The 16,372-nt window shown below is 40.1% G+C and overlaps 1 protein-coding gene across 50 annotated transcripts in view; it reads left to right on the forward strand.

The window, feature by feature from the left end:
* The window catches only part of LOC109465484 (fibrillin-2-like), a 206,866-nt gene that overhangs the window by 127,120 nt on the left and 63,374 nt on the right, over positions 1 to 16,372 (forward strand). For 3 of the 50 annotated variants that reach the window (XM_019762829.1, XM_019762827.1, XM_019762828.1), the window contains exons 3-8: positions 11,819 to 12,051; positions 13,047 to 13,203; positions 13,867 to 14,114; positions 14,696 to 14,830; positions 15,091 to 15,239; positions 15,903 to 16,162. The exons of the other annotated variants lie outside the window; for them this stretch is intronic. In XM_019762829.1, coding sequence (XP_019618388.1) covers positions 11,819 to 12,051; positions 13,047 to 13,203; positions 13,867 to 14,114; positions 14,696 to 14,830; positions 15,091 to 15,239; positions 15,903 to 16,162 — 1,182 coding nt within the window. The remainder of the gene's footprint in view (positions 1 to 11,818; positions 12,052 to 13,046; positions 13,204 to 13,866; positions 14,115 to 14,695; positions 14,831 to 15,090; positions 15,240 to 15,902; positions 16,163 to 16,372) is intronic. 50 annotated transcript variants of the gene reach the window in all.

The raw sequence follows: 16,372 nt of genomic DNA on the forward strand, positions 1-16,372 counted from the left end.
AAAAGAACCAGGCAACGATAATTTAGTTCCATAATTTTTTCACGAAAGTACGTGTCGTAATACTTTCCATATCTGAAAATGTCGTTAAATAAGTGTTTTACACTGGGTGGAAAGTTTGCATTCAGACGGGTGGTAGGGCCGGAAGGCTCCTCATTTTCTCCCGTTATATTATTTCTTTGAGACCTCTTGCTTCTTTGATACTGAGTGATGCGGATATAAAGAGAGTCTGCAGAGAGGGACGATTTTTTAATCTATGTCAGCCCTCACTCAGCATTAGCAGCCGGACGGCCTAGACAGAACGCTGTCAAAGTTTTGCGCTGAGGAAAGAATTAACTTCACGTTTGAATCTTTGTCTGTCCCTAATCTCAGCGATCTCCCTCGGAAGACTGTTCCAAGTTTAACAGTTGTTGGTACAAAGGTTCTTATATGATTGTTGATGTGGGAGACAGGGACCACCAGAGTGTTTAGAAAGTACATTATAGGAGGCATTAGGGCTCACACATCAGTTGTTCCAGTCTATACCTGTCTAAACTGCGGTTTAATTTCGTTTAGTGAGTCACGTAATTTGTCTGTGCAGTCAGTGATATTTGCGTATGTATGGGATCTGTAACAGGAACCAGTTGTAATTGGTTTAGCTCCTCTAAGGTTTCCCATACTGTTCCACAGTTTGTATCCAGGTTAATTTGGTGTGTAACTACCAGATCTTTCTTGAAGGCAAGGATACCCCCCCCCACACACACACACACCCTCCCTTTCCCCGAAATCTGTCTTTTCTTATGACGGTGAAATATGGGGAAATAGTTCACTGTTGCCAACTGATCCATTTAAATGTGTTTCCATGCCTAAAATAACATCTGGAGAATTGTAATACTGCTCTAGACATACTGCTAGATCAGCTGTTTTGTTTCGTATTCCCTGGAAGTTTATAGCACATACTTTTAATTTCTATTTGGGAACCTTGTGTTTTCCTGGCATGTCTTTAAATGTGACGATACAGCCAAGGGTGACTTGGAAGGTCCAAAGTTGGACAGATTACTTTGGTTTCCATGTAGGTGAGAATTACATGAAGTGTTTGTTTGAGAGTTTGTTGAGGACAAACTTTCAAAGCTGTTCGACAGCTCGATGTCACTGTTAAAAAGTGAACAACATATCCATTTTAGACCGTTGTGTTCCGCCAGAACATTGTAGTTTTACCATCCTTGGCATTCATCACATGCAATAGCTCCTTGGTTCCATTTGGCAGCTTTGCCACACAAGAGACATGAAAATTTGGGTTCATAAGGACCTGGGTTCTAATGTAGGTCTCCTGACCTGTTTAACATGACAAAGTGAGCAATAGATACAGAAAATGATTTAAGCGGGTTGCTAAGTGAGGAGGTAGTTTTGACTTTCTGGTGCTTGTGGAAGCTAAGCAAATTTAATAAACCAGGAGAAAACTTAATATCAGTATTTGGGACCATGGGGCCTGCTTTTACCAAGTTTTTAAAAATAAAATTGTCTTTTTTTAAGATGATAGTATGATTTCCCCAAATTAGTTCAATAAGAATTTCCTGTACTGTTTGTGGTTGCTTTAAACCCCCTCCTGCTTGGTGCAAAGCAAGGACAACATACTTATAGATGTCAGATACTATTGATATTACCAGACAATGGTCTTTATTTCTAAAATTCATTTTACAAATCAAGTTATCTTCACCATACTCTTTAAGGTAGAAGTTAGATATCAATTTCCACGAGGACATAGGTCTATTACCATGAGGCCAGTAGACCCTGAATCTGACATCTAACATTAAGCATTTTCATTCAACCTTCATCGTTATATCATGCAACTTCTAGAGATTTTATCCTGTTTACCATTCCAAAGATAGAAAGGACTATCTCTTTTTTTTGTTTATTCTAGGATATCAATATTAATGAAATCATAAATCAACTGGGACAATGCAAGTTGTTTGATGACTATTATTTTACCATGGAGGGTTAGTTTTCTATTTTCCCACTAAATTAAGGGTGTTTTAACTCCTCTATTTTCTTTTCCCAGTTTAAGAGATCACATACTTTTGGGCTGTGGCCAAAGTACACCCCAAATGGTTCTTTTGTGCAACTCAAATCTAGGACATTCTCATCACACACACAACTATCCAAATAGCAAGGGTTTTAGATTTATTTAGTTTAGTTCCTGCTACCTTACTGAATTCAGTTATAACTTCTATTGCATTAAGAATTGAATGTTCATCTGCTGAATTAGTGTTGTCTCATCAGCTACCTGGCTTATTTTAAATTCTTTACTACCCTCATTATATGGAACTAAGATTCCCCTCATGTCTTTAGACGTCTTTATCTTAGTAGCCATAATTTCTGTTCCTAATTTATACAAAACACATAATAATGGGCAACCGTACCCTGTCTTATTCTAAGGTTAAGTTCTATGGGCTCTGATATCCAGCCATTATTTAATATGCTACAGCAAGTATTCGTGTATAGTATTTTTTATCCAATTTAAAAATATTGGGCCAAAGTTGAATTTGTGTAGGATTGTGTACATGAAATCTCTATTTACATAATCAAAAGCTTCTTCAAAGTCTAGGAATAGAAAAGCACCAGTTCTCCTTACATGTTTAATGTAAAATATTTGGTCATTTATTATTGTTATATTTTGTCCGATTAATAGTACTTTAATATATGCTGTTTGATTTTTGTTTATAATTTTTGGAAGTAAATCCGTTGGCTAGGGTAAAGCCTATAATTTTGCAGACAAAATTCAAATGGCTTATAGGTCTCCAATTCTTTAAGAGATATAGCTCATTTTTCTTATGTGCTAGTAATAATTTCAAGAGTGCTGTTCTTTGTGGATAAGTTAATTTTCTGTTTTGGTAACCTTCTAAAAGGATTTATGCACTAGGGGCCCTAATACCCTAAAATTCTGAAGGAAGCCCATTAGGTCCAGGGGCTTTGTTATTTTTCAATTCAGTTAGAGCTTGTTCACACTCTTTTAAGGTAATTGGTTTATCTATGTCATTTTTCTTATCCTCTGTAAGTGTGTTATCTAATGCTATGTCTGACAGATATTACTATCAGGCTGAATATTATCTTTGATATGTAGGTCTTTATAGAAATTAACAGCTTCTGCTAAAATGTCATGTTGATTAAAGACGTCCCTGTCTTCCAGCTTCAGCATATAAATGTTTGATTTGGTTACACTTTTCCTTTCCAACCAAGGTTGAAGTGTTTCCTTTCCCTTTACTCCATTTTGCACCGGACCTAATGTAGGCTCCTTTGGCCCTTGTTTCATATAATTTGTCTAGCTGTTTTTGTGCCTTTTCCTATTTTATACTTAGCTGATAAATCTATCTATCTATAAATCATTCTCTACAACTTCAGTTACGTTTTTAATGTGGTGATTAATGTGGTGATCATATCTATATGTGCTTTCCAAGTTAATCGATTATAACTGATTATTCCTAAGACTTTGGCCTGACTCTCTTGAGAAAGGGGTGAATGTTTTGCCTCAAACCAGGAGATGACTTTTTCAATTCTTCATTAGACTAATGAACTAATTATGTTGAAGTCTGGGTTCGATAGAAAAAGATTTGAGTCATCTGCAAATAAGATAAAGAATATAATTGTGGATGCTTGTTCGAGGTCATTTATATAGATCAGAAATAATAAGGGTCCAAGGATGGAAACCTGTGGTACACAACATGATATTGTATTAAGTTTTGATTTAGTATCATTAAGATTTACATATTGTTGTCTATCGGATAAATAGGAAGACAACTACTTTATTGCGATGTCACATATTCCATATCTTTATAGTATGAGTAGAATGGAATGATTGTATCAAATGCTTTGCTTAGATCGAGAAAAATTCCTATCGTATATTCTTTGTTGTCTGGCCGAAGTAATTTTTTCCATTAAATGGATCAGTGCTATAATAACCCTTCCTATAGCCGTGTTGATGTTATGTAGGATATCATTTTAGATGTTTCATAAGACGGTTATCTATTAGTTTTTCGAGGACCTTAGATATGCAGGATCATACAGATATAGGTCGATAATTATTAATGTTGAATGTTGGGCTTTACTTTTGCGACTTTTAGTGAGTTAACTCCACTTTGTGATGTGTATAAGAGGAGTGATAACAAGGGGAAGTGATAACTTTAGTACTTATTTCATCATGACCTGCAGCTGAGTTCTTAATCTTGACAATATCAATGATTACAGCTTTGGTTGGTGGTGTAAGAGTTGATAGGTTAGCTCAGATGTAGCTCAGAGGGTCTTTCGTTCATATTTCGTCTTAATTTTCGGTGATTTTAGTACCAATTTGTATTTCATTTGGACCAGATATTTTACTTTTATTACGATTTAAAACGTCATTTATCAGGTTCCATGTTTGTTTTATATTTCTAGTGGTTTCAGTGAACTTTTTGTGGTAGTATTTTTCTTTGTAGTTTTAGGAGATGATTTAACTTGTATTTTTTGTACAAGCTGTGGTTTAGGGGTGTGGGATTTTTTTTACATATTAAGTATAGAGTTTGTTCTTTTCACGTATTGAGTTTAATAGTCCGCTGATTAGCCAGGGTTTTCTCCAAGAATGGTTGGAGATTTTCTGCACTTTTCTTTGGGAAACACTCTACGTAAAGTGACCCGTATGTTTCAAGAAACTGATTGTAGGCTTTCTGTGTCTGCCTGGTTTAATATGACGGTCCATACTATTCTTGATAGGGATTCTATACTTTTCTGAGTGTTTGTTATGTTAATTTGGCGGTAGGATATTTTCTGTTTCCCTTACTGGCCCCCTTAACATCAGATGTAAGGAATATCGGAAAATGATCGGATATATCAGGATTAGGCTTCCAACCTTAATGTTGTTACTAAGAGAGTTGGTATCTATCAGGGTAGCAGAGAGGGCGTTATACTCTTGGGTTTACATATAAATGGGTAAAGGCCATGTGAAACATTTCATTCACATGATCAGTAGTATGTTTGTTTTTGTTGTCCAGCAGATTGATATAATTGAAATCACCAATAATATAACAAGGTGCTCTTTATTTATATAATTCATATGCGCTCATTGAATTCTCTTATGTCAGTATTTGATGGCCGATAAATACAGCCCATTACTGTTTTATCTCTCTTTGGAATTCTTTGGAATGATCTCAATGAATATGCTCTTTGTGTACCTGTGTCGTCAATAACAAATTCAAGGTCAGTTCGTTTTTGATAATACACGTCGTTTCTAAGGTGTAGAGACACACCCCCTCAAGACATTCTTTCTGCAATGGTGTATGCTGTTATAACCAGATATACTATAACTGGTAGTTTCTGATAGCCATGTTTCGGTTAATGCGATAACTGTGAAGTTGTGATGCAGGAAGGAGAGGTATTCATTGAGTTCATAAAAATGACATGGTAGGCTTTACATTCAGGTGGAACATAGAAATATAGTTATAGCTGAGTTTGTTAAGAGATTATTAAAGGTAGTAGAAGTTTCATTTATAGATGTGTAATAGTCATTCAGAAAGTTTGCATCAGGATCTAGTGGCGATATAAGTGATTCATGATCTAAATCATTTAGACCAGATGGGTTAAATATCTGGGTGTTGGTTTGTGCGGTTGTTGAGTTCATGGTTCATGGCGTTATTAGCAATATTTGAATTAGCTCAGTTAAGATCCGTAATCAGTTCAGGATTTCCATATTGTCCTCAGTATCTGGAGTTGGCTCTTTTGCGATCAGTCTCTTCCTCTCTAGGTGGGTGGACGGTGAGTTTGTCGAATTTCAGATATGCGACATTTCCTCATTCTCTTGCCGCGTTCATCTCCGGGATCAGATCCTTTCTCTTGTGTCGTACCTTCTCCAAGACGTCCTAGTTGATGTAGATGTTATAATTACTCCCTTTCAAATTTTTCGATCGTGATTGTGTCATGGTCCTTGTACCTTGAAAGCTTGGCTACGATTAGGGGCGGTCGTCCTCCGTCTTGAAAACGTCCATTCCTGTGTGCTCTTTCTATTTCTATCTGCTTAGGTTCAAGATTCAGATTTTCCTTGACTAGATCTTTTACGTTTTGCTTACATTGTTCCCATGTTTCATCCTTAATAACGTCGATCCGTGATGCCGCCGATCAAGATGTTGTTTCTCCTAGATTTTAGTTTTGCTAGACTTTTGGGAAGTTATCTCTATAAGTAAACTGTCTGAGCTCTTTATTCTTTTTCCGCCAAATATCCCAGAGTTCTAAAGATGAACAAAGCTTACTTTAAGTACTGATGACTGTTCAACATTGTTCATTATCCCTCCTTTTTTAACACTATGGTATACTGCATTATAATCTCCTCCAGCGATTACATTTCTAGTAGTGTCATTGCTTAGTCTTCCACTATCATCTATCCATTTAGTATGGTTTGCTACACAAGTACATAACTGAATTTCTCTTTACCGGAACACAAAAAAGTCCTTAACGTCAAATCCATAAGTCCGATTAATTATATAAGTCCGTTCCGTTCCAAGTCGTCATCGGCGAGTAGACAGACATTCCATGCTGTCATGCTGATCAGCTGGTACCCGGAAGTACTCTGGCTGACCTCAGTGTTATTGTTGCTACGGTAACCCTCATTGTTGACGGAAGTGCCGGGCGATAGTTCTGCCGCTGGTTCCTTCTCCATGTACAGCCGGAAACTTTCCTCTATGACATCTTCAGACAATGGTGATGGGCGTCTTGGTGTTCCGATGTAAGGTACAGTCAGGATCACCTCGCTTGTGTCCTGACATACCGCAGTCCTTGCACACAATGTCATTGGGGCAGATCTTGCTGTAGAGACCCCTTTGAAGACATCACCCACTGGTCATGTCTTTCAGTTTTTTGTAGTGCTGTTCGGTGCTTCGTTCAATTCACCACACCAAATGACGTCTTGGCTGGCAAAGGAATGTCAATAAACACGAACCTGTTGCCACTTGTCCATCTGGTCAACTTCTTGTCCTCGTCTCTGTCTTTCTCCTACACAATGATGATTCTGAGTCTATAGCGTTTCCTATTGAACAAGGCTTTGTGCTCGTTTCTAAACCACTACACAGCTTGAACTGATTAAGCAAGTCGATTAGAGTTTTGGCTGAGCCGATATTTTCTAGTAATGCCATCATATCGTCTGCATACATACTTTATTTTCTGTCCGTACACATCTAATGGGCTTGGGTCATCTTGCCGGAACCCTGTGTTTAGCATAAACCAGGGAGAAGAGAAACCATTGTTGAGGACACAGCTTTGTGCATTTGTATGAAGTAGGTTTACCCAAGAAGTAGAATTTTCCCCACAAAGGCTCATGGTGTCTAATGTTTTAATTATATGCTCATATTCTAAAGTGTGGAAGTCTTTTTAAAGTCAATAAAAAGCTAGGCCTGGAGGAGGGGTTAGAATTTTTGTGAATTGCATTGCATCAGAGATATGCGGATGTTTGTAGAAATATGCCGTCCTTTAATGAAACCGGATTGATCTGAGTGAATTAGTGTCCACCAGAACCATGTTATAGTCACTTATCCCCAGGAAAACTGTAGTCTTTTCAACTATATTGGGTTAATAACTAAAACCAGATCCAGAAGATTTCAAGTTGGGACTTGAACTGTTTGGAATAACCCGTAGTTATTAGGTACAGGAGTTTCTCTGCCTGGCCTGTGTGGGTCTGATTGTTCTCAGCTGCACTAATATCTCAATTGATGCCAGGAGTGTTGAAGTCCCCAACGATCATCGCATTGTCATGATTTAGCTCCCATTTTACTTATAGACCTATAAAGTTCATCTAGACTATCGCTCTGCCCTGATGGTGGTATGTAGTTTGTATCGATTATCAGTGGTTTCCTTCCTGCAATTTGGGTTTGTGTCCAGATGATCTCACAGTCTGTGTCCAGATCTGGTCTGTGAGTTACACTTAAAATCATCCCTGTTCGCTTGGAATGCATCACCTCCTGGGTCAGTTTTTCTGTCTTTTCAGTGTACTATGTAGTTGTCGGGAAATATTTCACTACCTGCTATGTTTTGATTGAGCCATGACTTTGCCTGCTACGATGTCTAGTTTGTACCTGTCGAGTACAGTCGCAAGCTCAGCTGTTTTGTTTCTCTCTGACAGTTCACTAGAAGGGGTTTACTTTGGGATCGTATGGTAGGATCTACTCACACACAGAGCAAATTTGTCGATTTTTATTGTAATTGTTTAGCATAACGTTGGTATTGTTCTTTGAAGAAGAACAGTGTTCCTCCTGAGTAGAGTTTTGCGCTGTCGTTCTTTTTGTGGTGTAACTAACTGGAAGTAGCTGTAGCTAGTAATGTTTATTATCTAATAGTGTGTTCGCCTCAAGAGGTTGGAAGTTTTTTAGTAAATATTTAAGAGATACTTGTACACAAAATCTTCCATCTTCTTGCAATATTACAATTAGCTTTAATGTTATTATATTGGAATACCATGCGCCTTGGGAGACTGAATCAGTGTTAGAAAAGCGAGAAAACCTTAAGAAGATGGCAAAACGAAAGAACAACCAACTAGGGCCAATATCAGTAAATACAGAGAAGCAAGGCGTGACTTAGAGAACACTTACAACACTGAACAGCAGAAATATGTACAACAGATAAACGCCATCCACTTAGCAGCAATTAACCAGCAATCCTCTCTTGCCTGGCAAACTGTTAATGCTGTTCATGGGCGGAAACGTGCAACGCAAGCAAAACTCAAGGCTTCTAGTCAAGAGGAAAGGGTTCAGAAATGGAAAGACCACTTAGAGAAGCTACTAGGAAAACCCCCGGTCATCAAAGACATTTCCGTGCAAAAAAATCATTGAGGATGAACTTCCCATCAAGAAAGGCCCATTTAGTAAGGACGAGTTGGAGACAGTTCTAAAAACACTTAAGAACAGAAAAGCAGCTGACCTTGACGAAGTGCCTCCTGAAGTCTGGAAGACTGGGAGATTTAACGACATACTGGGAGTACAAGCAGGACGGGATCCAGGTGTGGAGGGAAGGCTGCATACTTCCTTTCCCCAAGACCTGTCTCTCACTGCTAACTACAGAGGTATTTACACTCATGTCAATTGCTGCTAAGGTCTACAATGCTGTGCTGCGCAATCGAATCCAACCTGAAATTGAAAACGTCCTTCGTCCAAACCAGAATGGTTTTATAAAGAACATACGTACAGATCAACTATGGGGCAAATAATGACGGTGAGAAGAATCATCGAAGGTGTCAGAGCAAGGAACCTAGAGGCTGTCATACTGTTTGTGGACTTTTTTTAAAGGCATTCGACTCCCTCCACCGAGAGAAAATAGCCGAAATACTGCGAGCCTATAGTGTGCCGAGGGAAACAGTAGACGCTGTGATGATGCTCTACAAGGACACAAGATCCATGGTTCGATCACCTGACGCGGACACAGACTTTTTCAACATTCATGCTGGAGTGCTACAAGGGGACACCCTTGCACCATTTCTCTTCATCAGTGCATTAGATTATGTTCTGCGCACCTCTGTCGACCCACACAACAAGCTCGGTTTCACATTGGAGAGAGCTGCGAGTAGAAGGCACCCTGCTAAGAGGATCACAGATGCTGACTATGCAGATGACATTGCGCTACTTGCAAACAGAGTCGCAGATGTGGAAACCCTACTACATGCACTGGAAGAGGCTGCGTCCGGGATAGGACTGTATGTGAATGCCAAAAAGACTGAATGTATCTGCTTTAACCAACATGGCAAGATTCAGTCCCTCAATGGAACCTATCTCAACGAGGTGGAACATTTCACTTATTTGGGATGACATTTCTTCCACTGAGAAGGACGTCTGCATTCGCATAGCAAAAGCCTGGGGTCACTTAACGATCTAAGGACAATATCACCATGTGGCTAATTTTTTTTAACGGTGTCGCTCAATGCAAGGCCAATTATTTTTGGCCACTTCTAGGCACAGAGCTAGAGGTACTAAGTGAGTATAATGTAGTTATGTCAGGAGATGGCGGTGGACCTTTGTTTTGAAGCTTTGTGGATTGTAATCGGACGAAAAACAGCTGTTTGGAAGAGAGTTCCATAATTTTGCAGTCCAGGGAAAGAAGCTGTTGTTGTAAAATGACTTGGAGACAGGTATGTTGACGGTGTATTGATGAGAACTAGAAGAGAACCTAGTGGCACGCTGAAAGGTTCTGAGCGGTGGAACAACAAGTGCAAGTTCTCCTGAACATCGACCGTGAAAGTATCTGTAAAAGAGGGATAGGGATGCGACATTGCGTCTGTGTGAGAGGGAATCCAGCTTTGCAGTCAGAGAATGGCCGATGGCAACACGATTCTCCTTTGAATGCGGTCTAAAATATGTAGGCAATCTTTTGGGTCACCAGCCCAGAGATGCGAGCAATACTCCATGCAAGGACGGATGGTGGATGTGTACAGATACAAAATACTTGCAGGAGTGAGGTAGTTTCTGGCTCGAAGCAGTGAGCCTACTTTCATAGCTGCTGATTTTGCTATGGATTCGATGTAGTATCTCCAGGACAAATCCTTGGAGAGAATAAGACCGAGGAGACGGAGACTCTCATTCTTCGGCAACTCGTTGCCATTCATGGATAGAGGTTGGAAGAAAAGGTTCCCGGTATCTGTTGATGGAGAGGAGTTTTGTCTTTTGGGCGTTGAAAGTGACTATCCAATTGTCTCCCCATTCGACGACAGAGCGCAGATCATTTTCCAAGCCAGCTTCCATTTCTGTCTTATCCAGCATGGAACCGGGACCTTTAGAGATGGAGTAAAGGGTGGAATCGTCCGCATAGACAGCAAGTTGGCATAGAATGTGGTCGGGCAGGCCGTTAATGAATATTTAAAAAAGTGTTGGGGCAAGAACTGAGACTTCAGGAACACTAGCGTTGATTGACTAGGATGTAGATGACTTACCATCAAGAACGACTTTCAACTTTCTCTCTGTTAAAAAGGACGAGAGAATGTTGGCCATAGGGCCCCTTATGCCACAGGCTTCTAGTTTTCTGACAAGTCCAGCGTGCCAGACCTTATCAAAGGCCTTGGAAATGTCAAGGGCAACAAGTCTAGATTCTCCACAGGCATTGAGAGCCCTATACACCTTCTCAGAGATGACAGTGAGAAGATCAGCCTTTGACCTACCAGATCAGAAACCGTACTGAGAGTCAGATAGCAGACTCAAGATGCTTCATCAATGCATTGTTGAGCAAAGTTTCGAAAACCTTGCTGATGACTGGTAAAATGCTTATGGGTCTGTAATTACTAGGACGGAGGTCGCCAGGCCTCCGACCAGGTGATTTGAAGTGAATCACCGACTCCATACAGTATTGTTTGTACCATCGCACACCGGGGCACGCCCATACTCTTTTTCGGAAGGTGTGGTGGGATCTTTAACGTGCTCGAGGTGTGGCTCTCCTCAAACACGGGACCTCCAGTTTACGTCCTATCGGGGGACGTCCCTAACCGAAGCTAGGTACTCATTTACACCTGAGTGGAGTGAGGAAAGTCGTGTAAAGTGCCTTTCCCAAGGGCACAAGATCGGTGACAAGGTGGGGCTAGAATCCGCAACCTCTGGGGTGTGAGCCGAACGCGCTACCAACTGCGCCACATGACCCCACTTTTTGTGTTGTACAATCTGGAAAAAAAATAATAAAAATCCATGAGTTGGAGGACTGCAGACCACTGCCGTACGTGTGGTTCAATCCACGATGTATACTTTATATAAAGTACTTTATATATGAATGTACATATGACTTTCTCGGTTCCTGTTAGATAAATTTTGAATATCCAAAACACAATTCTCAAAGCATAATTAAACTCTTTGTCTTGCAGTTTGCGGAGAGGGGACAGGCTTGTTCGACAACCCTTGTCCAGCAAACAGCGTGTTCACAATTGGCACAACCTGCTGCCCTGCGACCTGCCAGGATCTATCCGCCCCGAATTCGTGTACTCTAGGCGTTACGGACGGCTGTCAGTGTGATGGTACCCGCGTCTGGAGTAAGACAAACTGTGTTGAACAAAGCAATTGCGGATGTGTCGATCCTGATACCGGTACATATTATGAGGTCAGTTCATTGTATTGTTGTAGTGACATTCTTTTGTGCTACGTTAGTCAACCATGTATAATTTTTTCAACTGCTGAATTATATTTCGTGGCTCGGGGGGGGGGCCGTTGTGCGAATAGATTATCTGTCCCTTTGACACAAACTGTCGGAAAAAAGTGACTCGTTCAACCATATCCTGGTTCTGAAAGATACTCTTGATAGTTGAGTGTGAGTAGCATAACCAATACTTGCGAGGCAAAACGCCAAAACACGAGCATAATTGAATAAGAAAATGGAGTCTTCATGGTGCACTCGGGAAGAATGTCAATTACTTCCAACGGAATATTAAAATCAGCGTCCGTACGTTCACAGCTGTAACTCTCGATCTGGGTTGGTATGTAGTTTGGCCTGCATCCTCTAGTAGCTATAGTCGCGAGACGATGTACCTTTTTTTAGATTGAGAAATGAATTAGACAATAAGTTCAAACCATGTGGCTCAGAAGCTAATTGTATGATTAGGGAGGAGCAAATTCATCGCCTTCCATGATCCATGATAGGACCCTCAAATATGTGACGTCGACATATATAGCTGAGATAATGGAGCATTCATAGATATCAATTATTGAAATGAAGATCAAACTTGTATAATTGGTAATATAACACTATATTTCTGTAATTTCTTTGGGCATTTGAAAGTTGAGTTTTAACTTAAAAGTTGAACATTATTAGATATAAACCATGCAAGTCAGGGGATTATTACATGGTTATGAGGAAATACTACAATAGTCTCCTTTCCGAAGATAAAACTTTCATACCTTGAACAATTTCCTTTTGGCTGAACCTGTGCCTTAGAATATTCTCAGCTATAAATCAAGATCGTTTTTATGAACTTGTATGAAATTTGGCATGACGGTTGTGGAATAGGGCGTACCAAACACTTTAGCCAGCGTCGCAAACATCATTCTTTCTTTGCGGAAGATTGTGCCCTACGGACTCTTGTTTTGTGTATACTTCAGCTCGATGAAGTCTGGACAACACCAGACATGGAGTCATGCATATGCACTTTGGGAGGGATCATCTCTTGTCAAACAGTGAGCTGTGATACAGCTGGAGGTTACACCTGGACGGAGGAGGGTGGAATATGGGCATGCCGCTGCACAAGTTCCTGTTGTGGTGGGCGTAGTTTTACTACTTTGTAGTTGTTTTTGTGTATAGGTACATTTTGAAAGTCTGTGACATCTGTACCATGGTATCTTGTTCTATAGATACCGTTGTAAAAAATATATCACCGCCAAAGTTTTTCCTTACGGTGTCCTCACTGGCTAATTTTGCGTTTTAAACTTTCCATTGTTTTGTCACAAAGAAATTTAGAAACGAACTGTAGTTGTACTGAATATTGATACCATTGGTACAAAAGGGTTATGAATATGATTTTATGGACGACGTCATCATATTTTATTGCCCCGAATATAATTATCTTTACAGTTATAATACAGCACTTTGGTATAAGTAACTGCAATAAAAGTATGATTTTCATGTGCATAATGGTCAAAGCTACAAACGTACGTTTGCACAAATTGATATCTACTAATAACCTGAAGGTATAAGAGAATAACCTTATAGCCTAATTAAAAGCTAGTTATTCTTTAATAATTACGGGTAATTAGTAGATATTGATTTGTGCAAACGTACGTTTGTAGCCTTGAGATTGGGATTTTTTGTTGCATAAAGGTTGCTACAACTGTTACTTCTTCATACTCCACATTTACAAATCCATGTCTGTGCCTGCTGACGATGCCGTCCTTCTTACGAAACATTCTTTGATATACCTGACAGAAAGGTCAATCTGCAAAGCATTTGGAGATCCACACATCCATACTCCTGACGACGAGCGTATTAATTACCAAGGGTGTGGCTTATACACGTTTGCCAAGGACTGCGTAGGCAATGACTTCATCATCGAAACACAACACGTTCCCTTAAGCGCATACCCATCCGTTTCTGCTGTACGTGCAGTGTACGTGACAGTAACCATTAACGGGAATACATATACAATCGCTCTTCTTGAAGACAGAGCTGTGCAGGTTTGTGATGGCAATTTGTTGCAATTTGTTGAAAAGCAATACTTTGTTTGGTTCAAGTGAACAGCTTGAGGCATCAGACTTGTGCTTCGCTTGTTGAATAACCCTGGCTGTACATGCATTATGTTCATGCTGAACCAGTAAATAAATATATTAAGTTAGGCTTATATCCCTGGTCGTCATACTCAAACTGTATGCCAAATGCATCACTGCTAATGTTCTGGCAACGTAGGATGCACTAACTAAGGTGTTTGTCTACGTTCATTATTCGTTACTTAGTCAGCTATTCTGTGCTATTTATTTTTATATTCCAACATGTAATCACAAGACGGGGTGACGGCGCACTTAAGTTCTTTCAACTTATATTAATGCTGCCACCAGCACAGGGGACAATACAATACTCATTTCCACCTGAGCGAAGTCGTGTTAAGTGCCTTTCCCAAGGGCACAATATCGGTAGCATGTCAGGACTCGAACCCGGGACCTATTGGGCCCGGGTCGAGCACTCTGCCGCTACGCCACACGACCCCACACTATTTTATCTGTCTCTGAATAATAGGCTGCATTCTTGTTCCTTCAACAAGGTAAACGGAGTGAATACCACACTTCCTCACAGCCGAGAAAGTGGCAAGATTGAGATCAGACTGACCGGAATATTTGTCTGCTTGGAGTTGGTGGACTTGTGCGTGAGGATCTACTTCGGGGTGACTTTTGTTAAGGTAAGTACATTTAGGCAGTCATACTGATTCTCCATTTTCAGGTTGTACAGCTATAATGATTCCCCGTTCTGATAAATTGTGTGCAGTCAGCCAAGTTTGTGATTCCCTGTTTTGTCGGGTTGTCTTTCTACTTCCTGGCAAAGCGCTAATTACTAATTATTGATCAAAATAACTGTCAACAAGTAACCAAAATAAGAGTCATGATCCTGATATGCATCTTAGGGCAGAGATTACAATGCATACATATAACACTGCTACAGGTGGAGATTCCCAGTAACTACCAGAATGAACTGTGTGGACTCTGCAATAACTTCGACGGTGTGGAGGACAGTGCCTATGAGATGTCGGGCGGGGGCACCACCACGAACGTGAACCTATTCGGCAACAGCTGGCAGACCGACGCCCAAAAGTACGTGACTTGACATGTGGATAAACGTATTTCAAATAAAACATTACGAAATTTGCTGCAACAGGACCATGTGGATATATCCAAACAACTCGGGCATATTGTACTTAAGATTTATATAATTTGGGACTTTTAAAGGATATCTTAGGAATTGTATGCTCTTGGCTCCTATGCCTTGGTATTAAAGCAGAATTTTGTAGAGGCACTTTGGACATATACTCACAGAGCTCCATTAATGCATTTGGCATACACAAGTAACACAACTTCAAAGTATTGTTTCGTTTTACTTTTTTGTGAAGTTATACTACTTTAAATGTATATTTTGTTTATTATGGCCTCAGTATATATGGGGATTTATCAACACTTATGCCATACAGCATTTAATGATAATTAATTCATATCTATCTTTGCTTTTAGACAAAAATGTATACATTGGATCCCTAGAATTATTAAAGCATTTGCACTAGAAGTTGGGTAGGGATGACTTGAAAGAGTCCATTCTGCATGGGGTGGGGTTTGGAATGGTCCGCTCTTGATTGAGGGGAGCCGCAGTAAAATTATATTCTGGAGAAGGAAGATGGAGTGAATATGCATTATTTGCCCCTGAGAAAATGTTGCCATTTCTTTCAAACATCATTGCAACTTGACATTTTCTGTCCACCACAGTTGTGCTGCCCTCCCTACTGACCCCCCGACCACTGGATCGTGTGCCCAGATGTATATAGACATGTGTGATGACCTAACAGATGCCGCCGGTCCGTTCGCTAGTTGCCATGGCACTGTGGATCCTACGCCTTACTGGAATGACTGCGTCTACGACTCGTGTGAAAAGGACGGAAGTATTTGTGAGGTCTTGGAGGTATATTATGACGCCTGTATCATGAACGGCGTGCCCTCTTTTGTATGGCGATCGGATAACTTCTGTAGTAAGTTCCGTTCTTATACTTAATTCAAAGTTGCGATGATGATGATGCGATGTGTATGTTTCAGAAGTTTTCACAGATCCGTCCCACAGAGGCTACATGAGCAACACCCATCTCGCAGATTGGGTCGTAGATTTTGAATGGCTGAATTTGGCATTTATTGGTAATAATGACGGAATTTTATTTCCTTAACACACCTAGAGGTATATACAA

The sequence above is a fragment of the Branchiostoma belcheri genome, unplaced genomic scaffold, assembly GCF_001625305.1.
Source record: "Branchiostoma belcheri isolate BF01 breed outbred unplaced genomic scaffold, Haploidv18h27 scaffold151, whole genome shotgun sequence".
Taxonomy (NCBI): Eukaryota; Metazoa; Chordata; class Leptocardii; order Amphioxiformes; family Branchiostomatidae; genus Branchiostoma; species Branchiostoma belcheri.